The 27,399-nt window shown below is 35.2% G+C and overlaps 2 protein-coding genes and 1 long non-coding RNA gene across 3 annotated transcripts; all 3 read left to right on the forward strand.

The window, feature by feature from the left end:
* Positions 1–7,018: 7,018 nt before the first annotated feature.
* Positions 7,019–7,649, forward strand: LOC148584669 (uncharacterized). The gene is made up of 3 exons (XR_015912803.1): positions 7,019–7,104; positions 7,226–7,467; positions 7,563–7,649. It is a non-coding gene; the product is annotated as an uncharacterized LOC148584669 (long non-coding RNA).
* Positions 7,650–7,730: 81 nt separating this feature from the next.
* On the forward strand, positions 7,731–8,844 carry LOC148584670 (uncharacterized). The gene is made up of 5 exons (XM_088518008.1): positions 7,731–7,814; positions 7,925–8,017; positions 8,093–8,197; positions 8,304–8,656; positions 8,757–8,844. The coding sequence occupies exons 4-5, from the start codon at positions 8,310–8,312 to the stop codon at positions 8,803–8,805; spliced, it is 396 nt and encodes a 131-aa protein (XP_088374134.1). The 5' UTR covers positions 7,731–7,814; positions 7,925–8,017; positions 8,093–8,197; positions 8,304–8,309; the 3' UTR covers positions 8,806–8,844.
* Positions 8,845–13,570: 4,726 nt separating this feature from the next.
* LOC132185607 (agamous-like MADS-box protein AGL104) lies at positions 13,571–20,202 on the forward strand. The gene is made up of 11 exons (XM_059599365.2): positions 13,571–13,975; positions 14,393–14,446; positions 14,589–14,604; positions 14,702–14,763; positions 14,901–14,928; positions 15,005–15,066; positions 15,170–15,269; positions 15,360–15,410; positions 15,918–16,012; positions 16,115–16,311; positions 19,986–20,202. The coding sequence occupies exons 1-11, from the start codon at positions 13,791–13,793 to the stop codon at positions 20,093–20,095; spliced, it is 960 nt and encodes a 319-aa protein (XP_059455348.2). The 5' UTR covers positions 13,571–13,790; the 3' UTR covers positions 20,096–20,202.
* Positions 20,203–27,399: the final 7,197 nt, after the last annotated feature.

A 27,399-nucleotide genomic window follows, 5' to 3' on the forward strand; every position in this document is an offset into this window, starting at 1 on the left:
GCACAAATGTTGTGAGATCTTGGATGTTATTTCGTGCTTAAAATTTGAAATTATTGATATTCATTGATGTAAAAAATTATTGATAATTTACTTAAGAAATACAATTTTCATTTCATTTAGGCTAACTTGGTAGTGTTCATCAACCAATAAATCCTTGGTAACAAAGAAACGAAAATTAAGGATCGATGGAAATGTCATATCAACTTGGTGGGATGAGAGTGTAGTTTTAGTATTTCTTAAGTAAATAATATTAATAAACTTTTACAACTCACAAAGATGAAGCAGAAACTTTAAAGCGGCCAACTTATATCAATGTTAGATGACCTTTCATTTAAAAATTGGATGTTAGATGACCTTTCACAAGTAGAAAATAAAGAATAAAATAAGTTCATAAAACATACTAAGATTTACATTATTCGTCTTAACAAACTTATATTCATGGACGAAAATAATAAGAAACTTAAAAGAGTTGTATATCCCTACGAGAATTTTGAAGGCAGTCAAAAGAATCACAAAAGGAAAAAAGCAAAGTTACTACTTGGGTATTAGAGGACCCTTTAATCTTTATGTACCATGAGAGAGTCCAATTCCCCCCTTTTCTCATTACACAAACAGTCTTTATGTGGCTTTGATCCTTATACACTAGACATGCCCCAACATCATCTTTTTCTTATCTTTCCCCAATAGAAAGATTCTATCTCTCTCTCTCTCTCTCTAGGGTTTGAATCACAAGCCAAACAGGGAGCCACCATGGTGTGCATGTGAAGTTATCACTAGGGATCTTGGTCACCCCTCCTGTTACCTGAGCAAATTACAAAAAGGGTTTGCTTTTCCTATTTTGAAAGATTTGAGTTTAAGATATTACTTTCCACCCTTTTATATATTGGGGAAATTAAGAAGAATCATGACAAGCGTTCGATTGAGTTTTGGGATGTAGCTAGTGGCTACAATCTCCTATCCAGATTGCAGTCCATAGCTATTGTGAGAGGCCCCTAATACCCAATAAATGAAAGGCAATGGAGGTAGCAGAGGAGCTTAGGGCCAAGGCCAAGCAGGAATTGGATGGCTTTGAGAAGTATGGTGAGAGTGTGGTACCTCTTTACAGCTTTGTGGATTATGCTGCTGGTAGAGGTTTTAGTGTTGGTGGTGCAAGTTAATGGATAGAATTATGGCCAATGATTCTGGTTTAGATGAGGAGTCCAAGAGCTTTGTGGTAGCTCTTGGAGAAACGATACTATCGGAATTGCATAGGAGAGAGAGGCTCAAAAGCGGGATCTACGAAAGCATTCTATTTTAGGCAATTGTTTGCTTGAAGAGGACTCAACAATTCTTAAGAGCACACCATACTCTATGTCCTTAGCTGATGTTGGATTAAGTCCCATGATTTCTTTTTCGTATGAGTATGTTTTTTTTTTTTTTTCTAAAGTGTTAACTAAACCGGAGGAAATGGAATTGGATGAAATTAATCTTTGCAATTTTTCTCTTCTCAAACACATCTGTTAGATGACCTTTGATTATATATTTATTTTTCTCTTCTCAAACACATCAAATAATTGAACTGGATTTTGATTAATTTTATGAAATTAATCTTTTGTATAAATAAAGGTTATTGCATATATGTTAGATGACCTTTCATTTAGAAATCATGGCCCTAATATGCATTACAACTTCTTCTTCTTCTTGTTTTCTTCCCTAATCAATACAATTAAAATTCAAAAATAAGGTCCTCTATTTGTGTATAAGGTCCTCTATGTCTGGTGTATAAGGTCCTCTATTTGTGTCCACAGAAGCAGGAAGATGTTCTGCAAACGCCTATCTGCGATCGATCGCATCAGGCCTACGATCGATCGCAGGGTACTCTGTTTCTCAGTTTCAGCTTCTGATCCTGCGATCGATCCTGCGATCGATCGCAGCATCAGTAGGTTCCTCACATTGGGTGTCTGGTACTGCGATCGATCCTGCGATCGATCGCAGCATCAGTAGGTTCCTCACATTGGGTGTCTGGTACTGCGATCGATCCTGCGATCGATCCTGCGATCGATCGCAGTTTGCTCTGATTCCGATTAGTTAAGTTTAATGGATTAAAGTAAAGTTTAATGGATTAATGGATTAAAGTAAAGTAAAGTTTATTGGAACTTTGCTCATGTAATTGCTAATATTAGGCTTTAAAATTAGGGTTAAATACGAAAGTGGCCCATGTGTTTTTGAGTTTTTAAAAATGGTAAAATTAGTCCTTGTATTTTTTGACACTTTAAAATCAATCTTTCTATGTATTTTCGTTAGTGGGCCATTTGTCACGTGTCAAAAAAATCAATTGGTCAAATCACGTTGTGTTATGTGTACTATCTCCGCATAATCATTTCCCGACAATAATCAAATACTTCCAAATCAATTTTTCATCTTGTCCCTAGCTCCACATGGATGGGTTTCTTTCACACCTAACCCATCCTCGTTGCCCTAGCATTGCCATTCTTCCCATATTTAGTCAATTTAATCTTACAAATCAAATATTATATTTGTGGACTTATGTTGACTCCACATAAATCAATGGTGGACTACATAAGTCTAATAGTTGATCTCTTGAGTGTGTAAGAGAATATAAGCCAAATATCAAAAACTTATTGACCGCTAACATTTCTCTAAAAAATGTAAAACTGTCATTGAGCTAAACTAGTAAATAAATTACAAATAGAAATTTGTTCTAAACTAGTAACCCACTTCTAGAATATTTTGTTAGGTAACATCGCATTGAGCTAGCATCATTTCGTATATATTTGTTCTAAACTAGTAACCCACTTCTAGAATTCTCTCATTACTCATGCTCCTTTTAAACTTTCCCTCTCTTAATATTTGAGAACAGACCTCCCATTTAATTCTATTAATTCAATTCTTAAGAATCTGATCTTCTAATTCCCTTGTGTGCGTACATGTACGTAACGAATAACCTTTAATAGGGACATCAATATGGATAGGAGTTGGATGCGGGAAAGTACGCGATGTTCAGAGCGATTTCAAAAAGGTGTGGAAGAATTCATGGGAATGGCAGTTAAATCAGTTGATTCACGTGATATGACAAAGTGTCCATGCCGTGATTGTGCAAATCGATATTATTCTCATATTAGCGAGGTGAAGGGTCACTTGTATATGAATGGATTTACTCCGACATACACTAGATGGATATTTCACGGGGAAGATCATTTTAGGGAAAACACTTCTACAAACATACACACACATACAAGTGAAATGATGGAGGAGGTTGATGCAGTTGAAGAATTGTTAGACGATGTATGTATGGGGACATTTGTTGATGCTAACATCGGAGAATCCTCTACTTCACAGGGCCCCACAACTGATAATCACGAACAAACAAGCTCCTTCTACCAATTTTGGGAAGATGGTTTACGAGAACTTTATCCAGGCTGCAAGAAATTTACACGAATTGCTTTTATACTGAAGATGCTTCATATAAAGGCGTTCTGCAACATGAGTAACAAGGCGTTTGATATGATGATTGACTTGATAAAGACGGCCCTCCCAGATGGAGAGACATTGCCACGCTCGTATAGAGAAGCAATACAGTTTAGGCGACACTTGGGATTCGGTTACGATAAGATACACGCATGCAAGAATGGTTGTGTGCTTTTTTGGAAAGAACATGCAGACAAAGTGGTATGCCCAAAGTGCAACAATTCAAGATGGATTGATGGCAAAGGCAGAAAAAGTAATATTCCTCAAAAGGTCTTACGGTATTTCCCAATAAAATCGAGGTTACAACGGTTGTTTATGACAAAAGAAATGGCCAAGGAAATGCGGTGGCACAAAGAAGGTCGAGAAGATGATGGCAATACTCTCAGACACCCCGCCGATTCTATTGTATGGAAAGAGTTTGATAAAAGACATGAGTGGTTTGCAAGTGATTCCCGCAACGTGCGGCTTGGCTTAGCAAGTGATGGTTTCAACCCATATGGTAATATGAGTACAACATATAGCATATGGGCAGTAATGTTAACGGTGTACAATCTCCCTCCGTGGATGTGTATGAAGAGTCCAAATTTGATGTTGCCCCTTATTATCCCAGGGCCTTCAGATCCTGGAAAGAATATTGATGTATATTTGCGGCCATTGGTTGATGACTTGAAAGATTTATGGAATGAAGGCATACGCGTGTACGATGCATCAAAGAAAGAGACATTTCAATTGCATGCGACATTACTATGGACTATAAATGATTTTCCTGCATATGGAAAATTATCTGGGTGGTCTACAATTGGAAAGCTTGCATGTCCAGTATGTAATAAGGATACATCGTTCAGGTATTTGAAGTATGGGCATAAGGTGTGCTTCATGTGTCATCGTCGGTGGCTTCCTCAAGAGCATCCATGGCGCAAAAGAGGAGATTTGTTCGATGGTACAGAGGAGCATAGATTGCAACCTGAAGAATTGTCTGAAAGTCAATTGTTGAAACAGCTAAGAGATGCTGAGGGTTTGCAATTTCGAAAAACAAGCGGGAGAAAGAGAAAGAACACAGATGTTGTGTTGAATTGGAACAAGAGAAGTATTTTCTTTGAGTTGCCTTACTGGTCAAACTTGAAACTACGTCATAATTTAGATGTAATGCATATTGAGAAGAACATATGTGAAAGTATCTTAGGTACGTTGATGAATATCGATGGGAAGACCAAGGACACAGTCAAGGCACGAAGAGATTTACAGTTGATGGGTATACGTAAAGAATTGCATGTGCAGCCAAATGGTGAAACTTATAGGATGCCACTTGCGAAGTACACCTTGACAAGAGATGAGAAGAAGAGTTTATGTGAGTGGTTGAAAGGTGTTAAATTTCCTGACGGGTATGCATCTAACATTGGTCGATGTGTGAACAAGCTTCTTGGTAAAATTTCGGGTATGAAAAGCCACGATTGTCATGTCTTCTTACAGCGCTTGCTTCCTGTTGCAATTCGAAATTTCTCTACGTCGGAAATACGAACAACATTGACCGAGTTCAGTACATTTTTTACGCAGTTATGTGCACGGACGTTGAAAGTTGATATCCTAAAACAAATGAAAGTCGACATTGTAACAATTTTATGCAAAATGGAAAAAATATTTCCGCCAGCTTTTTTTGATGTTATGATCCATCTAGCACTTCATTTACCTCGGGAGGCCGAGCTTGCTGGTCCCGTACAAAACCGTTGGATGTATCCGTTCGAAAGAGAACTTGGAAGATATAAGAAGTGGACGCGTAACAAAGCGCGTCCAGAGGGGTCTATTGTCGAGTGTTACTTAGCTGAGGAGAGCTTGACCTTCTGTTCCAGGTACCTTCGGGGGATTGAGACAAGATGGAAGCGTGAACGGAGAAATGTTGACGTTGATGTTGTAGAATTGAGCCAGCGCTTGGATGTGTTCTCCCAACGAGTTCGGCCGTTAGGAGCAGCTAAATTAGTAACACTGGATGCTAATGATTTTGCTAGGGCACGATGGTATGTGCTTACCAATTGTAACGAAACGGCCTCATATTTGGAGTAAGTTTAGTAATGGCCTTTGTGTTTTACTTGTTACGACATGTTATAATTGTAGGGTTGATGATCATTTACCAATACGTTTATTTTTCATGCAGTGAACATTATAATATGATCAAAAGAGAAGGCGGCCGTGACATTGATAAAAAGCATGAAGCTAACTTTGAACGTTGGTTCCATAAACGTTTATACAATAGTGGGCGTACTGCAGCCAATGACTCAAAACACTTATATGATCTTGCATGTGGGCCTGATCGTCATGTTCATTCGTATAGAGGTTGCATCGTGAATGGGGTTAGGTATCACACAAAAGAATGTGCAGAAACTCGTACTACTCAGAACAGTGGTGTTTCTGTTTCAGGTGAGGACGAAACCTCAATAACGGAGTATTATGGTGAGTTAAAAAATATTCTAGAGTTACGTTACCCTGGCCAAAATCTCGTGTACTTGTTTGAGTGTGATTGGTGGGACACTGGGAGTGCAACAGGAGTACGAATGGACCAAGGCTTCACGATTGTGAATACTTCTCGTAAATGGTGTGAATCCGACCCGTTCATCTTAGCATGTCAAGCTTCGCAAGTGTTTTACTTGGATGATCCCAAATTGGGTGGTAATTGGAAAGTGGTGCAGAAGTGGATCAATAGAGACATCTATGATATTCCAACAGTACAAAAGGGAGATAATACAGAAGATGACCAAACACTCAGTGATGACGTATACCAGGAAGGTGAATGTGTTGGGGGTAATATGGTCTTTGTTGATGAAGCGAATGTTGAAGCCTCCACTCAATTACGTAGAGATGATGCGACAATAGCAATTGACGAATTATATATTCAACTTGATGCAAGCATGTTTGCCAACGATAACTTGCCAGACGAGGACCATTATACAAACTTTGATGAGGAAGAGGAGTTATGTAGCGACAACGATATAGACTCTGAACACGAAGAGGACTCTGAACACGAAGAGGACTCTGAACACGAACAATCATCTTCAAGTAACAGTGCTACAGATTCTGAATATGAATCTGATGAAGAAATGTGTTGAACACATAAGCTCAAATTTGGTGTAAGTACAAAGTGTATTAGCATATTTAATGAAATTGATGCTCTCTCTCTCTCTCTCTCTCTCTATATATATATATATATATATATATATATATATATATATATATATATATATATATATATATATATATTGTGGTGTTTTTATTTTTATTTTTTACTAGCATGATTATTGTATGTTTGTCAAAAATATTGAACATGCTATATGGTTATAAATTGACTAATATAATTTTGTGGTTTTTGACTTGTTAGCAGATTGATCATAACAATGACAACAACAAGACGCAAACGTGTTCCAGCAGCACGAGGCCGAGGCCGAGGCCAAGGTCAAGGCCGGGGCCTTATTGACGAGCATGAGAGTCCGACTCTCAATTCTGGGTTTGGTGATACAGATATGCATGTGTCGCCCTCGCCCCCCCTCCTCCTCGAGTCAGTGGATGGGCATCCTTCGCATGAGTCTAATAATCCTATTCACTCAGTGGCAGGATTGGATTCACAGGGAGCCGCCCCTACTGCATCTTGTAAGTTCATGAATTTTATATTTATGAACTGTTATTTTTGTATTATTTTGGTTTGTTATAGACATTTGACAATATACTTTTCCAAATATAACTTACTACGTTACCATGTTTTGCATAACAGCTACCACGTCTGTCAGAAGTGTAAGGGGTAAGGCCAAGTGTAAGAAGTTGAGTGACCATGTACTTAAGCATGGTCCCGTAGTGCTAAACATCCCAAATAGACACCGGGCACCTGTAGGCGAGAATGCATCATGGTTTGCAAGCAAGATTGGGGAGATTATTCGTAACATGTGCGAACTCCATCACGGTGAATGGAAAAAGGTCCCAGCTGAAGAAAAGAGCAAGTTGTTGTTTCATGTTCAGGTATGAATATCAATGTAATGTTTAATAATATGTTTCGTATGGAAAATTAATGTGACACATTTTTTACCATTGTTTTCTTATCTATTATGTATCAGTCAAACTTCGCACTGAATATGGAACGATACGAGCACATCAAAGCTGTTGAAAATAAATTGGGTCGTGCATATGCTAGGCTTCGTTCGAACTTGTATAGGGATCATTACAAGAAATATTTTGACGGCATTGATAAAGACGATGATGAGGGGATTGCCAGGGCTAAGGCTATTGGGAGGGAAAACGTGCCAGCAGGGTATGGTCCTCAACAGTGGAACCTAATATGTGACTCATTTGATGACGGTAAATGGAAGGTAAATATATATTATTATACTGATTAGAATATTCAAATTGATATAATTTGCATGCACTTGAAGACATTTTATGAATAATTGTGTTTTTTTTTTCTTTCCAAATTTCATAGAAAAAGTCTGAACGAAATACCCTAAACAGAAGCAAATTGGAAACAAATCACACAGCTGGGACTTGTTCATTTGTCAATGTCATTTACAAAAAGGTAAGTATCTCGTACCATAATTTAATGAAAGTAACGTTATTTAGTGTAAACTTTGATTATATGTATTATGTGTAGGAACAAGAAACAAAAGTGAAGCCTAATCCTGTTGAACTGTATGAGGTTACCCATACAAGAAAAAAGGATAAACAGTTTGTGAACGACAAATGCAAAAGTCTATATGTAAGTAATTGTTTACGCTCCGATCATTAAGTTGATTAGTGAAGAACATGAATAGTAAACTTGCATGAAGTATATGTTAAACTAAGGCCAACTATGACTTGTGCAGCTTCAAATGCAAGAATTAACAACCAGTGAGGGCTTAGAGGAAGGCAATGTGGAGGGAACAAGTGTGGATGACCGAATGCAAGAAATAGTCACACAAGTACTAGGGGGCCGACGAACTGGGCACGTTAGAGGAATGGGATGCGGTCTTATTCCTACCCCTTTAAGAACTTCATCTCAAGCGTTCACCCAGTTCGACAACCACGATGAGTGTAGGAAAAGACAAGAAGATACTCAAAGCGAGCTTCAACAGACTAGAATTGAACTTCATCAGTACAGAGAGAATTTGCAAGCCAACGTTGAGGAAACGAACAAATTAAAAGCCACTGTTGAGTTCTTAATGTCACGTATTGGAGGGTTAGTGAAACTTTACCTATGCATTAATTTTACAAAAACACACATACTAAGTAATCGTTAAAAAGCTTATTGATCATTATATGAAATTTTATTCTATTAGGTCTGGAGGGAGCTTGCTTGGAGGTGCATCAAGTGAAGCCAACAATTGAGGGAGCTTTGGAATAACTTTATTTAGGATGTACTCTTTGATAGCATGTATTTGTGATATATTTTTTGATACTATGTATTTGGATAGTTGTTGGTACTTTCTATTTGCTAATGTGTATTTGACTATTTGTTGATCGTGATCTGTTTGGTAATGTATATCTGTTGGTACTTTTTATTTGGTTTATATTATATTAAGATATTCGCAAAATTTTTGGTTCAACAACTTTTGAGTTAGTAAATCTCCCTTGACATGGTTATCAAGGTTAAAGAACTTTGAGTAAACAATGCAAGGGAGTAATAATATCTTTCTAAATTTTATTTTTAAGTGTATGCAGGATGACAAGAGTACAAGAAAGTTAAACCGCCCAAGCAGGTTCTCGCTTTAATATATTTCATGAAGAAACACATTTTTAGTATCTCTTTCTCTATCATTTTGGGTTTCATTTTCATTGTCTTTGATATTATATATTGGTTCATTGTGGTAGATTACTCAAATTGCTTATGAGGATGAATTGGCAAGGAAGAGAATGCAGATAAGTACTTTATTTTGGGTTTTGGAATTTTGCTGCCCATGAATTGTAAAACATATATTTAATAGTTTTCTCCCTTGGCAGGTTTGGTTAATGGGGCAGTTCTCACATATTTTTTATGATTTTGATGAGGTTAGTCATTTTGAGTTATGTTTCTTGTGGGCATTTAGATTAGTTTGATTATTTCATATATTAATTGATTCATCAAAGAATGTTGTTGTGTACTTAAACATAAATGCAATGTTTCTTATAGAGGTACTCTACGTGCATTTTATTTGCCCATGCATGGAGTTATGTTTCTCCGGATAAGTTTTCCTGCTGAATTCTTTTAGTGTTGGTTTCTTCATAGTGAACTTTTTTTTTTGGCCTCAATCTTGTTAGGCGCACAATGCTTATCATGGTGTTGGCATTGTCAAATTGATGGGCCGTAGCAGTAGATATATAGCTATGCATGCATCCCTAGCTAGTGGACAAATTGACATATGTTTGATTCATGAGGTACTTATTACTAGCAATTAATTGGATAGTTATCTTTGTGAGCTGTTACTGATTCTACTGATATGCACATCTAAGGTATCTTTTAATTTGCACGGGCCTCATGGTGTTTTGAGTCATCTGAAATACCTGATTGAGACAAAGGGTTCGGCTGTTATTTGTGTCGCAGAGGGAGCACGGCAGGTGAGTTACGTAAGGAATTCATATTTTCGCTTTTGGGTTGAATACTATTAATTGATCAGGAGATTTCAATTGTGCAGTTCTTTTTTGGCTTCATGAAATACTGTGAAAAACTGACTGTGTTCATTTCATTGCATTGCATAGATCTTATAACTTCTTCATTATATTTTTCCCCAAGATGAAGAGTAAAATTCAGTATGTTATTGTTTTTTGATGCAGAATTTTATTCAGAAAACTAATGCTAAAGATGCGTCTGGGAACATTGTATTTGGAGATTTCGGTGTCCACATTCAACAAGAGGTTGGTGGTTGTATTTTGACTAATTTCATGTGGTCTTCATCTCTCCATGACTCTTGAGACAAGTTAAGTGGGTTGATAAATAATGAGCTGACTAAAAGTCTAATTTTTAACATCATTGATATGTGTTGCATGGATAAGAATGGACTGCACTTTGGCGTTTTAGTTGTCATTTGTCAGAGTTACAAATATGATATATTTTAAGCCATCAAGATCTTACTCTATTAGTGACTCTTTTTGCTAAGACTAGTCAGTTGCTTTTTTGATGTTCTTTGTGTGAATTGAGAATCACTTGAACTGGAAATCATTAGAAAACGTACTGATGCTGCGATCGATCGCACTTGGGAGTGCGATCGATCCCAAAATTTCGAAAACCTACTGATGCTGCGATCGATCGCACTCAAGTGCGATCGATCGCAGCGTCAGTAGGTTTTCAGAAAATTGCGATCGATCTCACTCCAAGTGCGATCGATCTCCAAATTTTGAAAACCTACTGATGCTGCGATCGATCGCACTTGGAGTGCGATCGATCGCAGCATCAGTAGGTTTTCGGAAAATTGCGATCGATCTCAGTCCAAGTGCGATCGATCTCCAAATTTTGAAAACCTACTGATGATGCGATCGATCGCACACAAGTGTGCGATCGATCGCAGTTTTTTTTTTTTTTTTTTTAAGGACCATTAGGGTCGACAATTGTCGACCCTAATGGTCAACTAATCAGCGTCTACTTCAAAGTGGACGCTGATAGTCAATTTTTTTTTAATATTTTTGGACCATTAGCGTCCACAACTGTGGACGCTAATGGTCAACTATTAGCGTCGACTAATTCTTTTGTGTACATCATCTTTAGAGTCAAACACATGTATCTTTTAGGGTCGATAAAGTGGACGCTAAAAGTCATCATTAGGGTCGACTCTAAGTGGACGCTGATAGTTAGTTTTTTTTTAATTTTTTAGGACCATTAGCGTCCACAAAAGTGGACGCTAATGGTTTAACTATCAGCGTCCACTTTTATTTGGACGCTAATAGTTATTATTATTATTTTTTTAAAAGGGATATTAGGGTCCATAAAGTCGACGCTAATGGTTAACTAAAAGTGGACGCTATTGCTTGACTATTAGGGTCGACTTTCGCTCCCGTTTACATCATCTTTAGGGTCCAAACATTGCGACTTTTAGGGGCGATAAAGTGGACGCTAAAAGTGATCATTAGGGTCGACTTTTAAGTGGACCCTGATGATCAGACGTTTGATCATTAGGGTCGGACTATTAGGGTCGACACTTTTAGGGTCGAAAAGTGGACGCTGTTGCCAACAGCGTCCACTTTAGGGTCTTTAGGGGCGACTTAAAGTCGCCCCTAAAGAGCTAATTTCTTGTAGTGACTTCAAGTCGAATAGCCAACGTACTAGTCTAAACAATACATTCTCTAACGAAATATTTTGTTTTACGTATATTTATTTATTTAATTTCTCCATAACATAATTATTCATTTATCATATGGACACGACCGTATCACAAAAATGTTGTTATTCAAATATCAGGTTACACGTATTACTCGTATGTCTATCTCTGTATTTCCCATCCACAAACTCATTTCTATAATTATCACCCACAAAATATATAAAGTTATATGTCTATTTTTTTTCTTTTCTGTTTTTTCTAAGCATCTCACAGGGTTTCTGATGTGGAGAATTTTATATAAAATGGTTGGAACCATATATGGGCAGGGTTTGATCAGGTGGGCCTAGGGCAAATATGCCTCGAGAGAACGAAGGTGAGGCGTTCACACGTGCGACCTCGCGGGATGGGCTCCCTGGGAGTGAGTGCAGATCACTCAAAGTTCGAAGAAAACAAGAAAACGAAGACACGTGGCAATCGCTAAGACTTTTGGCAGTGTGATCGTCCTCGTCTATCACGCCCAAAACCACAAATGAAACATCACACTCTATGTGCTACCTGGGACCCTCACACCCTCGATAATATCAGGTTGTAAACCAGAAAGATGCCCTCTACTTCTCATCATGCACCATAAATTGTTGATGCTATTTTTTTTTTTTTTTTGGATTTTGATTATAGTAATTTAAGTAGAAAATATGAAATATTTTATACAAAACTTACATGTTTAAATAAGCAGTTGGGTAGCTCACAATTTACATTAATTAATTAATTAAGATCTTCATAGTAATTAGAACAAATAGTTATAGTAGATCTTTAACGAAATTATTAATAAAAGAAAAAGGTTTCAAAACTTCAGTTAGAATGCGTTAAAGGGAATTGATATGATTGGCATTTGGCAGCCACTTGTTGTCATGAGATTCCAGTTGCATGCATGGTGCTTCAAACCAATCCAGTGCCTTCGGGAACGAGAAAGATGATTTGTTATATAATTATCAATTTCCACCATTTACTCCACTGTAATTACCAAACAAAAATATGCTATTTGTTAGCGATAAATAACAAACTGTAAGAATTTATAATGCGAAAATGATAAAGCGGAATAATAAGATAGAGATGACACAGATATACAAACTACTGTAAGTCAAAATTAATGCATAACTCAAATAATTAGCACACTTTTTTATAATTTTTTTTTTTTATGAGTACTTTTTTTTATAATTTTATGTCAATTTATATTATGGTACCACATTATAATTAATTTCACCGGTGAAATTAATTATAATTGAATAAATGCTAATGATTTTACTTTAGGAAAATATTTTCGAGGGAACATGTAAAAAAACAAGGAAATATTATTATTATTATTTTTTTAAAAAAATAATAAATAATAAATAATAAATAAAAACTAAGGCATGAGCACCCTTTTAGATGCCTAAAAGTCACACTTATTTTTACATGGTCAGTAAATTTTACTTGAATTAAATATGAAATTAGCAAAATAGAATTGAAGGATACGAACAACGGTTTAATTAAATTGAGTTGAATTAAGGTTTAGCTATATATATAATCTTACACTTATACATTGACACAACCTTAAACACGAACCCAATACAAAGTACAAAGTAAGGTCATTTAATTAAATAAGTCAATTAAATTGACTTATCTAGCATTATAGCCATGACTCAATATACAAAACTCCACGCACAAATACGAATTATATATTGTCAATAATCATCATGATATCATCATCGGAATGAGCCCAAAACACTTAGCTGTAAATTCAGAGAACTTACAAAACCATCTTTAATCCAGATCCCTCCAAGTAAGTCTTACAGCGTCGCACCTCTCTCTCTCTCTCTCTCTCTCTCGTCATCTTCTATGAATGGCCTGACAGTGACAAATTAAACTCAACACCTCTGCTTTTCTTCCGCCTTCCTCCTGATCTCAATGTTCTTCCTACTTTTATAACTTCATTTTCTTCTGCAAGTTTCCAAAGAGTATTCACGTGGGTTTCACTAAATATCTTCAGCAATACGTGAGACAGCGAAAGAGAGAGGCAAAGAAGCTCAAGAAACAAAGAATAGAGAGATGGGGAGAGTGAAGCTTCAGATTAAGAGGATTGAGAACACAACAAATAGGCAGGTCACTTTCTCAAAAAGGAGAAACGGACTTATCAAAAAAGCTTATGAACTTTCTGTTCTCTGCGATGTTGATGTAGCTCTCATCATGTTTTCCCCATCAGGAAGACTCTGTCACTTTTCAGGAAACAAGAGGTCTGCTTATTATAATTGGCTAATAATCTCATTAACTTTCTCTTCTCTGTCATGTTGCTTTCTCTCTAAATTTTATTTTTCTACCATCAAATATATATCTCTGTGATGTTGCTTTCTCTGTTGTGTCCTCTTAGGTATGTGTAATCTAAATTATATTATATATTCATCCACTCAGTTTAACTAAAACGATATGTTTTCTTTTTCTTTTTTTTTTGAGTAATGCTATAAGTCTCTCTTATATCACTCTCGAGTCCCTTCAAGAATGATGTAGCTTTTAAAATTACCATCAGGCTTGTGATTAATCACTATTGAATTTTGATCGAATAGTAATTTTAAAAGCCACTTTATTTTTGGAAGAACACAATTAGAGTAATACAATAGAAACTTATAGAATTACTCGTTTTTTGTTTGCTGAAGCATTGAAGAGATTTTGAAACGGTATGTTAATCATCCTGAGAATGAGCGAGGAAGGTAAGGAGATGTTGCATGATTCTCATAGTTTAAACTCACTAAAACTATATATGCCCTGTTGGTGTTAATTAATGGTGATTTTTTTTTTTCCCTTTTCTGGAATTCTTCGATGGTTCTTTTCACTTTCCATGCAATTTCAAAGGCTGCACAACCAAGAGGTAACCACTCTCTAAATATGCCCAGAAGAAGAAAATACAATATAAACCTCAACATATTGTTTTAAGTTTAAGAATTTTTTTTATAAAAAAATTGCAGTATCTCCGAAGGGTTCTTGGTAAGCTAAAGGGTGAAGCAGATCGAACCTATCAAGAAGCCAGGTTTGCCTTTTCCAAGGACCTCTGACTTCTGAGTTTATTCTTGATGATTTTGTTCCCTAGTACTGCTGATATTGATGTTAGGGTAATTTATTTTTAACCTACTTTAAATTGTTACTGCTGTCCTGTGAATTAAGCAGCCCAGCGAGTAGTAATTCTCAACTCGAGGTAATTTTCGTTGAGTAAATAATTGGTTGTCATCATCATTCTTCACTGTTAAGAACAATTATACTCGGACATGCAGGAGATTCAACAAGAAATCCTTAGCTGTAAATCCCAGTTGGAAGATATGGAGAACCGACTAAGGTATATATATATATATATATATCCACTTATTTTCATCTGCCAATGAATGTAAAACCCTAATTTCTGTAGTTGTAGATCATTAATGTTATCTTCTTTTTGGTAGAATATTTGAAGGAGATCCTTTGGAAATCACGACATTGTACGAGGCTGAGGTTCGGGAGCAAACCCTTAAAGAAACTTTGAGACGTGTGCATATGCGCAAGGTATTATAAGATCCCACTACCCATTGCTTATATTTTTCTTCCATCTACCTCTGATTTATATCCTATAACTTCTGAGAAATTATGGAACAGCAAGTTTTGGAGGAAAGGTTCAGTTCTTCAGGAGCACCGCCGACTTCAGAGGTATGTACATAACTCAAATCATCGTGGCATAAATAAGGGAAAAAGATGGAAAAGAACATGCAAAGAGATCTCGATTTACACAACGTGAAATAAAACCGACATATTTTGCATATAACTAGGAGTTAAAAACCATGTGACAGGTCGATCGGTAGCTTCAAAGAAATTTTAAAGTGGTTTGACATGCACTAAAATAAGAGTTTGACTCCCAATCCAAATGGAAATATTTAATCTTATTAGATTAGTTGTTTTGAGTTTCACTGATGCCCTAATAAGGTTAGGTCAGATTATGATTCAGTTATACGCTTACAATTTTTACCATCTAGATCAATTTTATACGGCTCTTATCAGGCAAGTATTATTATAATCACACCGGCCTAACTAGAATTTATAACTATAGTTAATCTTTTCAACTTGCCTTTTTCAATTTCTTTTTTTAAAAAAAAAAAAAAAAAAAAAAAAAAACCTAGGAGTGAAAAATCTATGTAATTTTCGTGCTAATGTGATTAGGTGCAAACGCCTTCAACGCTGGATTGGCTTCCTGAAAAAGACCCACAAGTCCAGATCCTGAATTTTTTGGATTCGAATGGCCTTCTTCCGCTGAGGTGCTTGCATGTATATATTGGATTTGGCAACAAAATCTTATTAAATTGCTTCAATATGATCTCCTGTTGCATATACAAAACCTCACCCCTTCGTTTTTTCAGAGGTCAGCCGCAACACGTCGTTGAAATCTTACCGCCACCTCCGACGCTTCTTCAACACCGACAAAATATGAATCGTGATGAACAAATCAGCCCGAGAAGTAGTGGTCTGCTGGTGGATGACAATAATGTGCACCGTCCTGATTTCGGGCAAGTTATTGACGTCAACTTGTCATCGTGGACTGAAATTTATCCGACAGGTACTTAATTTGCATGCAATAACATTGAGAGAAAATATATATAATTGCCATGACAACTTCATTGTATCATGAATGATGTAAGCATATCTTCACTGATAATGAGAACCAAGAGAGGTAAACAATGGGGAAAAGTGAGAAAGGGTAGGCCAGGGATTGGGGATTTTTTTAAAGACTAGACCAAAAAAACATTGCTAGGTCTTTCATTAAGAGAAATGCTAAACATCCCAAATTTTTATTCCAAAATAATAAATCTCATAAGATGATGATACATCATTTAAAAACTAACTTTTGAAAAGAAAATTTGAGATGTGTAACACTTCTCATTTATTAATACAAGTCTCAAATGAAGATTTCAAACAAACAAAAAAAAAGTCTCAGATTATATACATGAGAATACAACGTTGATTTGTTTGGGGAAAAACTTATGTTTTGCGCGAAGTCATTCGTTGTTGGGCAAATCTTCCTTTTCTAGCCGGTGTCAACAATTGGGTAGATGGAGTTGCTTTGTGGGGTGTTGATTTGTTGCCTTGTATATATGTCGGTGGTGGGGCAATGCACAGGATTTGTCTTCAACATACCCCCTCAAGCTGAACTCACCGAAGAGAAGAGAACTTGGTAGAGACGCGGCATGGTGAGGATATTAACGGGTTGATCACGATCAAAAATAAACTTGACATGTAGATCACCACGAGCAACCTTTTGCTGACAAAATGAATATCTATGGCAGCATGCTTTGTGCGAGCATGAAACATAGGATTAACAGGAAAGATTAGTAGAACCAATATTATCACACCAAAGCACCAGAAAGATTAGGAAAAAAATCCCAAGTTCATTGATAAAAATTTTGCAACCAAAGTAACTTAGTGATATTAGCTAGAGCTTTGTACTCGGCTTCCGTGCTAGATCTTGCAACAGTAGAGGACTACGTTTTAGAGCTCCATGAAATCAGGTTGGGGCCAAGAAAGATAAGATAACCACTAATAGATCAACCATCATCCGGACATCTTACCCAATTGGCATCTAAAAAATGCATGTACGTAATGGCATAGAATTGGATTTGCAAATAAGAAAACCAAAAATGCGAAGTTTGCTTAAGAGACCGACGAATGCATTTGACAACAATCCAATGGGAACTATAGGACAGTTCATGAATTGACATTCTTTGTTGATTACAAATGAGATATCAGGCGAGTGAAGGTGAGTGATCTCTGATACAAGGTAGGATCATCAATGGTGCCACCATCGAAGTGGGAGAGATTATGAGCAAAGGCCATGGGCAAAGAAATTGGCTTACCTTCCATCATATTGGTGCGCTTACATTGATAGTCATTTTGGACACCCGGCTTGCAACATGCGGGTATTAAAAATCATAACCGAGACTCGGCTATAGTAAACAAAACCCACCGGGTCTCGGTTTTTGCAAGGCAGGCGTTGACGGGGCGGGTAATGCGGGTTTGGCGGAGCGGGGCGGGTATTATTTGCTTGGCATTTTTGTAAGAAAGAGGTGGGAGAGATAGATCGACACAAAGAGAGAGAGAGAGAGAATGAAAGAGATTCAGAGAGAGAGAGAAACCTAGAGGCTAGATGTGGCTGATCGTTGCTCTGAAAGTGAAGGCTGACTGGTTGAGTGAAGGAGTGACCATAGAAGAGGAGGCTGAGTGGCGGCAAGGTTAGACAGTGAAGAAAAAAAAAAAAGAAGAAGAAAGTGAAGTGTTGAGGGGCTTAGGGTTTTTTAGGTTTTAGGGTTAAAAGGTGCGGGTCCGTTCGGGTACCCAGGTTGTTAAAAAATTGTACCTGCTACCTGTCCCTCCACGCACGAGTAATCAAATATCCAACCCGGATCCGTGATTTTAACACTAAAATCCAGTCTTCGCAGAGTGAGGCGAGGCAGATGGGTTGGGTATTGTGGGTTTGGGTGAGTTTTGCCCACCCCTACATAGATCAATGTAGCGCTATTGAGACAACAAGACAACTAGAAAGATGACGAGTTGCAATGCCAAGAAAAAAAATTAAGGTGGTGTCCTTAATTGTGAAGTCAACTTACAAGCCCAAAATGAGTTAATCAGTGGTAGTGGGAGACGACGAAGCAAAAATAATATCATCAACATAAATAAATAAGAACATAGTTTTGAACCTTATCATTGGGGAAACGCTAAAGAATACTAAAAATGGTTATTGGGAGCTTTAATGTAATTTTGACTAATCGTTTTGGGGTAATAGTATATGTATGGACAATGCTTCCCTAAGTAACGACAAATGGTATCAAAGTCAACCTAGTAACATTGGCATTAGGGCACTACAGCTTGATGTGACCTCTAACGGAAATGTTAGAAATTTGACAGGTAGAGGTAGTGGCCAGCACTCCAAAAAGTTAAATCTTACATTAGATGAGTCAATTGTGCATGCATTTTACAAGTATTAAATCTCGCATTAGCTTCTTATTAGGTGAGACAAGCGATATAAATTATTCTTGAAAGCTTTCATTATGACTTTGACTATTCCTTTTAAAATAACAGTATAGATATGACTAGTTTCCGTAAGTCATGATAAATGGTAGTAAAACTAACCTAGCTAGTAACATTATGTGACATATGGCACTTTGCCTAACAAAGACATGAGAGATTTGAATAGGGGAGATTGTTGCACTTCGGAAAATCAAGTCCTACAATAATTAGGTGGGTGAATAGATTATAAAAGTGTGGTGTATGGGTGCTTAAGTTTAATTATAACTTTGACTAGTCATTTTGGAATGATAACACATATTTTGCTAGTGCTCGATGTCCTTGGATCGTGATATATATTTAAAGAGTTTCATTTGAAATGCTTTGAAAGAGACATTTTGAACAATGGTCTTCCCAATAGTTGCATCTAAATCGTGTTGGAAGTAAAGGTATGAACGGGCTTTAAACAGACACTCTTCACATGACACCCACAAAGTAAAGTCCCAAATGAGGTAGCTAGATTGTGAAGGTTTTGATTGGATGCTAAGTTCTTTATTAATTCTTTAATAGTGAAACTAGGTTATACAAAAGTGACTCTAGGAGCTCGAAGAGTAACTTTAACTAGTACTTTCAGAGTAATTATATAAATGTGGCTAACACTCTCCTTAAGTCTTGACATCCAAATGTTTTTCGTTTGAAATAATGCTTTGAAATTGACATTTGAACAATGGTCTTCTTTATTGCTACATGTAAAGCGTGTTAATATAATTAGAAACGACGTACTTAGAAATGACGTACGTTGGAATGGGCTTTAAATAGATACTCTTGGTATGGCACCCGGAAAGTTAAAGCTCATATATGTAGACATTGATCGAGTGCTAAGTCTCATTTTGATTTCTTAGGTGAAATTTGATTATATAAGTGAACTCTAGCAAACTTCTATCGTAACTTTGATTAGTTCTTTTAGGGAATATATAACATAGTGGCTAGCACTTTTCTCAAATCATAGCACTCCGGCCATCTCTTATTTTGCCTTCTTATATATGTTAGTGAATAAACTTCTAATCATTCAGCACTGATAGACTAGTGAAGTGACCAATAATTTGTTACCAGCCGCAAAACAACTATATATATGTTTCACAATTATCTGCTAATCATAAGTTGATATAATAGAATTTTTCATTTTTCATTTTTAATGATGGGTTTTGACATTTTGGTGAATATATGTGGCAGGGAATGACAACTTCCCAAGTGCACAGCCTAGAGGCCAAGCACTCCTTGAACTATATCTATCTCATATCACACCATCAACTATCTTGACACCCGATCAACATCAAAAATGATAAATGTTCTATCTTTATTTATAGTTTTAGCACCACCTTTGATGTTGGTACTGATCATGCTCCCTGTTGCCTTGTTCAAATAATTGTAAGGTGTTTAATTAGTATACATCTATCATTAATGTTTTGTTTACTTTTTATTGTTTGGAACGTACTTTGGATGTTTTTGGCCAGACTTTTTTGGTTTGAAACGAAAACCCATTTTTGTCATTTAGTTCAATAACATGGTAAGCTATAAATGAAGCCTATCCCATATCATTTGTATAACTTTTATCTTAACCACGTACTGTTGTCTCTTGTGTAATGTTACTTTTCACTTTAAAGTATTTTAAATGATTTATGCCAGTCACTTAAAATACGTTATATTAGTTTATATAAAATGAGTATAAAAAATATTATTATTCTATATCAAATGACACGATCTAATATGACACTCGCTCACTAACAGAAAAAAGGCCAATGGCAACATTCAAACAGTCGCGGTTGTAAACAACTGGCCACTGCATGCAATGCGAGTGATGCAACGATGGTCAAGCATAGAACGCCGCCATATTAATTAAATTTATAACAGTATTCTAGAGAAAAGTACCACAATTAGGAAAAATAATAAGGGTTTAGGAGAAGGTTTTGTCAGAAAGATGTTAAAATGGAATCAAAATGAATTACAACTTATTCTTCAAAGTACTGATATATTTGATTAGTTATTGCACTTACAAAATGTTAAAAAAGGAAGAAATATATATTTTTGGAACAAGTGGCTCATATTCTACTACTGGCCCATTGTGTGTAATTAGTTTATGTGGGCCTGGAGACAAATAAGTTGTGGGGGATATTTTGAGATTTTTCAAAATGCTTACAATTAGGGTTTTCCTATAAATATGTTATGTTGTAATCTTAAATCATTGAATAGTAAAATATAGCGGCACTCTCTCCTTTAGATGTAGGCACATTACCGCACCACGTAAATCTGTGTCTTGAGTCTTTCTTGATCTCTCTCTTCGATTTTATATTATTCATCATTGTTGTGCACGGTATATATATATATATATATATATATATATAACTTTTTGTTTTCACTAAAAGGAAAATGTAGAGAAATTCTTGGAAATGAATATTTAAATAAAATAGTAAAAACTAATTAATTAATTAATGAGTCGGATATAGGTGCATGACGTCACTTTTACCAAAGCCAAATTCCTTTTCGACGTCGATTTTAGAGCATGTTGGAACATGACGTCTCTCACTATCTTTCGTTTCCCTATCCCTTGTTCTTCACCACAATCCAATTACGTACAAGGGTGTTTGGTGTTCGTTGGTATCTAAAATGATGTTGTGCTCAAGCAGCCATAACTTCTGGATTTGTTTAGATTGTTAAATGAAATATGAAAAGCTCAAATTTTAAAATATGAGAATCTCATGTTTTAAAAAATTTAAGAGAATCTCAATCCATCTTTTTATGAGTTTTAAAGGGATCGGAGTTCACTATATGCGGTGTCACATTACACTACAAAAAAATAGATGTTTTTTGACGTGGCAAACAGTAACTTATGTTTGCCACGTCAAAAACTTTTGACGTGTCTAAGCAGACACGTCAAAAAATATATTGTTGACGTGTCTTATTTTAACACGTCAAAAAGTTTTGACGTGTTAAACTAACACGTCAAAAGTTTTTGACGTGTCAATTCCACACGTCAAAACCTTTTGACGTGTCAAATTAACACGTCAAAAACTTTTGACGTGTTAGTTTAACACGTCAAAAAGTTTTGACCTGTCAAATTAACACGTCAAAAGTTTTTGACGTGTCAATTCCACACGTCAAAAACTTTTTTTAATAAAAAAAAAATGTAACATTAATTTTGATCTAAACAAATATGCATTAAAAAACAATTAATGTTAATTGGCATAAAAAATTAGTTTTTATTGTCATTAGTATAAATTATGGTTTATTATCATTAGTATAAATTATAATTTTTATTGTGATATATATATATATATATATATATATATATATATATATATATATATATATATCACATGCATGCCAATTAATATATAAATATATGCATGCATAAGATAATATATATATTTATTATAAGTTTTTGACGTGCCACACACGGCACGTCAAAAACTTTTGACGTGTCATGCATGGCACGTCAAAATGTTTTGACGTGTCAAGCATGACACGTCAAAAAAATATTAATTTTATATATATATATATATATATATATATATATATCAAAACTAATTTTAATTTTGATATAAAAAAATATGTATTAAAAAACAATTAATGTTAATTGGCATAAAAAAATTAATTTTGATTGGATAGGAAAATTATAGTTTATCATACTAGTATAAATTACTTGGTATATATATATATATCATGCATGCATAAATTGATCAGTCTAGTAATATTAATATGATAGCTAGTCATATTAATTTTGTAAAAATATATAAAACATACTTGATACATTTATTTTATAAGACCCGCAAATCTCATATGAACTCGACAAACACAACATATGTGGTCGGTTAGTTGATACATCTAATTATCTATACATCTAGAATATTAATTAATTTATTCTCTAATTAATTTTAATTGGATAGAGTAAATATATGATAGAGTAAATATAATTTTAATAAAATTTAAATAAATAAAATTTATAATAATTTAAATAAGATTATATATATATATATATATATATATATATATATATATATATTATAAGTTTTTGACGTGCCACACATGGCACGTCAAAAATATTATATATTTATAATATTTTTATAATATATTATAAATTCATTATATTATATAATTAAAAATATAATAATTTATCATATTATTTTTGTTTTATTATAATTATATATGAAATTATATATATATATATATATTAAATCAGAAATATACATATATAAATAAAATATATTTTTTATTAGTCTTTTGACAAAAGGCTAATAAAAGTTATTATTTTAAATTCTTTTAATTATATATATCACACATATAAACGATATTATATATATATATATATATATATATATATAGATAGAGTTTTTGACGTGCTGGGTTTTGGCACGTCAGATATATAGAGATAGATTTTTTGACGTGCTGGGTTTTGGCACGTCAGATATATAGAGATAGATTTTTTGACGTGCTGGGTTTTGGCACGTCAGAAATTTCTGACGTGCCAAAACCCAGCACGTAAAAAATTATTACTGTTTCAATTTTTTTTTTTTTTTTTAAATCTGGTTTATTTTTGACGTGTAACTTTTAGCACGTCAAAAAATTTTGACGTGCTAAATGTTAGCACGTCACTAAAAAAAAAGCGGGATTTTTAACTTTTTTCCCTCTTTTTCCTATCTTCTTTCCCTCTTTTTTTCCCTTTATCATTCTTTTATATATTTGGTCTTTTTTCTCTCATTTCCAGACTCAAGTCTCTCTCTCTCTCTCTCTCAATCTCCCTAGCTTCTCTCTGCAGCCGGCCAGCTCCCTCCAGAGGGAAGAAGAAAAAGAAGAAAAATAAAAGGAGAAGAGAAGTAGATCTGCAAAAAAAAAAAAAAAAAAAAGGAAAAGAGAAGAAGAAGAATAGAAGATAAGAAGATTTTTTGGGTTTGGGTTTTTGATTTTTCAGGTTAATTTTTAGATTTGGTTTTTGATTTTTGAAGATTTTTTGGTTTTGAGTTTTTGAAAATGAAGGAAAGAAGAGAGAGTAAGAAAATGGAGAAAAGAAGACGGGGCAGTAACGAAAATGGAAAATGGAGAAAAGAAGAAAGAAGAGAGAGAGTAAGAAAATGGAGAAAAGAAGAGAGGGAGAGAGTTGGGGGGGGGGAGGGGGGGCAGTAACGAAAATGGAAAATGGAGAAAAGAAGAAAGAAGAAAGAAGAGAGAGAGTAAGAAAATGGAGAAAAGAAGAGAGGGAGAGAGCTGGGGGGTAACGAAAATGGGTGGGGGGGGGGAGTAACCAAAATGGAGAAAAGATAAAAGAAGAGAGGAGAGAGCTGGGGGAGGGGGGGGGGAGAGAACTGACCATATAATTTTAATTGAAAAATAATTTAAATTAATAAATTTTTTAATTAAAAAAAAATTTAATTAAAATATTTTTTTAATGGTCAAAAACTCCTGGTCAAAAATTATCACCATTTTTGTAGTGTTATTTCTCAGCTTAGAGTGTCCTTGGTAGTTGGTTCTATTTATAGTTTCCTCCCCCATTTAAGAAGAGTTTCCTTCATAATTACATCTGGTCGTCCAAATTATAGCAAAACCTGCCTTTCCAACTCACTGTTTTTCTCTCCTAACACATGCAGGCTCATTCGAATAGCCTCAATCTCATTTGAACAAGGTTATCTCTTACCCTTCATGAAATCCTCACTCGGGACTTTTGACTTGACACGTGGCATAATATGGCATTGGACGCAGCATGCTGGCATGGCATTTGGCGCAACACGTAGCATCAAACATGGTTTTGCTAGTGTGGCATGGTAAATCTGAAAAAAGAAATGCAAGGGGTCAATAAGTTCCTTAAATTTGGCTCATATTCTCTTACAATCAACCATTGGATTTGTGGGGTCCACCATTGACTTATGTGAAATTTACATAAGTTTACAAATTCAATGGTTGATTGTAAGAGAATATGAGCAAAATATGAAAAACTTATTGACCCCTAACATTTCTCATTTGAAAATTGGTTGTGCTAACATGGCAAGCTTGTTCGATCGAGAAATTTATTTTTTTTAATTTTAAAATTTTCAATCTATTTTATTTACATTTTCTTGTATCTTTTATTTATTCTTGGTATTACAATTACTTCATTAACGATGTAATTGAGGGGGAAGTAAACCTGTAGTTTTGCAGGTTAAGTGAGCAAATAGTTGATACTTTGATAAAACATTACCAAAAGAGAATTTAATTGAGAGAAGCAGCACATTAAAGGGGGGATTAATGTCATTGTTCATGAACTCTCACAGCACTGTTACTTAAATGTAATATCCTCAACTCTAGTTTAGTTCTAATCATGTTTAGTTAACTTAAGCCAAATGTGATGTCAGACGTATTGCTTAGAATTTGTCCGTTTGAATGTTAAAACGATTGTATGTTTTGCTGGGACAAGAGAGAAACAATGAGACAACAACTACCTTAACTTCCCCTGTTTTGCCTCTCTTTTTTTTTTTCCCCTGCAGAAAATTATAGCAAGTTTCTTTGTTTTCATTAGGCCTGATTTACTTTAGTTTTCCTAGTCTTTCTTGTGTGCTATACTTTCTGGAATATCCAGCCAACACTATCCAGATATTATCTTTGTTATCACTTGATGTTTTTAGTTTGACTTTGATATTTATCTATTGCGATATGATTATTGGATATCTTGTTTTTTATAAGTGAAAAGTCTTCTGTTGTATGCTCTCTGATGAAAGTACAATGTTCTCCTGTATTTTCATTTCTTCCAAATGTGAATAAGGTGACGTGTCATAGAATTAATTACTAATTAATTTTTCTCGAAGTGTTACAAAACATGGAAGATGAGAGAATGTGTATACCTAGCTTTGAGGGTAGTGAGATATTTTTATAGGAGAAGCTCCTTGTCCAATATGGTAGGGTTGATACAATGAAGTGTGATTTTCCTTATAGGTTGCCTTAATGACCGTTTGGGGATTGAAGAGGTCAAGAGGGTGTATAATTTTCTTGTGGAGAAGATTGTAAGAACTACTTTGATTAAACTTCTGTGAAGGTAATTATATGATTTGATGGCGTGATCATCTTACATGTAAAGGTTGCTTAGTGGAATTCACCTATAATTTATATCCCCCAAAAGGCACCATTTTTGAACGAAGAAGAAAGGAAAATGAGTGTTAACATCTCACTGGGTAAAAGCACTAGGACAACAAAAAACACAAAATGAGGTCAACTGCGGGTATTAAAATATTTCTTTACACAAAAGGAATAGATCAACTACGGGTAGTAAAATCATTACTTTATAAGGCGCTGTCCACATCAGAAAGAGCTCAGCCTCTGCTCTGTCAACTCTCTGTATCAACTACGCATGCTTAAATTAAGGAAGGGCTTTTCTTCTGGAAGAACAAAACGAACTTCATCATACGGCATCGTGTGAATAATGTAAACATTAACAATTGACATTTAGTCCGTCCAAGCTACTGACCAAACCCTGATTTGGTGATAACTACAATAAGGGCCATTCTTCTTTTTGGCTTAGAATTTGTTTATCTGAATGTTAAAACGATTGTATGTATTGCTTGGACAAGAACTTTTAAAACAATCAGATAACAACTACTTTTAACTCCCCTGTTTTGCCTCTGTTTTTTTTTTTATTGTTTTCTGCAGAAAAAGTACAGCAAGTCTCTTTATTTCGTTAGGCCTGATTTGCTTTAGTTTTCTGGCTACCCATTGGAAGAATAATTGATATAAATTGAGTTTCAACCTCTCCTGATCATGATGGGGCCCGAAACACAGACAGACGGTCACACATGCATGAGACTTGTGTGTTTCGAAGTCAGGGTCGACACTCACACGCATGGCGGCTAGACTTGGCCTGTACTCATGGAGATTGTTTCTTTAGATTTGGATCGAGGATAGAGAAAACAAGTCAAGTGGATACTGTTCAGAGATTGAAAGCTTAAAGGTTGAGATTAAAAGAGATGGTTGCTTGGAGTAATTAGATTTAGAGTAGGGAAAAACTGGGAACCTGCTCAAAGATTGAAAGCTTCAGGATGGAATCATGGAAATAAGAAATTGTGGAAGTCGGATATATACTTCATTTTCAGTCCCTTCCATTGACATGTTACACTTGAAGAAGCAAAGTCATCATCAGTAGGATTTCTTACACTTGTTTAGGTTGAACTTTAAAGTTGGGAATCACACAATAACTATTTTGTGAGCAGTCTATTTTTTCTTGTCAAATACTGTACTTGGTAAAAGCAAGAAATTTCATCAATGACATTGACAGCTGATTAGTCTGTTAACTTTTATGGTTTTGCCCATCTGTTTAGTCAGCGTTCTTCCAAGTTTATATTGACTCGAATAAAATTTGAATAGAAGACTCAAAGAAAGCAACTTTCTAACATCTTCCTCCTGCAAAGACATAATATTTGCACCAACATATATTATGTTGTTTTGCTTGTGAATTTGCTCCTTCCATCAGTTTTTTAATACAATTTTTTTTTTTTTTTTTTAATATTCAGTCAAAGTTCAAGAATTGAACCCTGCTTCCACTTGAGAAAATCTTAAAAGAAAGCAGTTGGTGGATTGTTATAAATCCACATCGTTTGTGTTCCATCCTGTTCAAAATTCAAAACCAAGATAC

Source organism: Corylus avellana, chromosome 7 (genome assembly GCF_965113065.1).
Source record: "Corylus avellana chromosome 7, dhCorAvel1.hap1.2, whole genome shotgun sequence".
Classification (NCBI taxonomy): domain Eukaryota; kingdom Viridiplantae; phylum Streptophyta; class Magnoliopsida; order Fagales; family Betulaceae; genus Corylus; species Corylus avellana.

What these genes read in the sequence shown, in the direction of transcription:
- LOC148584670 (XM_088518008.1), top strand. Translation starts at nt 8,310, where the DNA reads ATGCAAGAATTAACAACCAGTGAGGGCTTAGAGGAAGGCAATGTGGAG. An exon ending in TTAATGTCACGTATTGGAGG is followed by an intron (nt 8,657 to 8,756) that starts GTTAGTGAAACT and finishes TTATTCTATTAG; the next exon opens with GTCTGGAGGGAGCTTGCTTG.
- LOC132185607 (XM_059599365.2), top strand. Translation starts at nt 13,791, where the DNA reads ATGGGGAGAGTGAAGCTTCAGATTAAGAGGATTGAGAACACAACAAAT. An exon ending in GATATGGAGAACCGACTAAG is followed by an intron (nt 15,067 to 15,169) that starts GTATATATATAT and finishes TCTTTTTGGTAG; the next exon opens with AATATTTGAAGGAGATCCTT. An exon ending in GACGTGTGCATATGCGCAAG is followed by an intron (nt 15,270 to 15,359) that starts GTATTATAAGAT and finishes ATTATGGAACAG; the next exon opens with CAAGTTTTGGAGGAAAGGTT.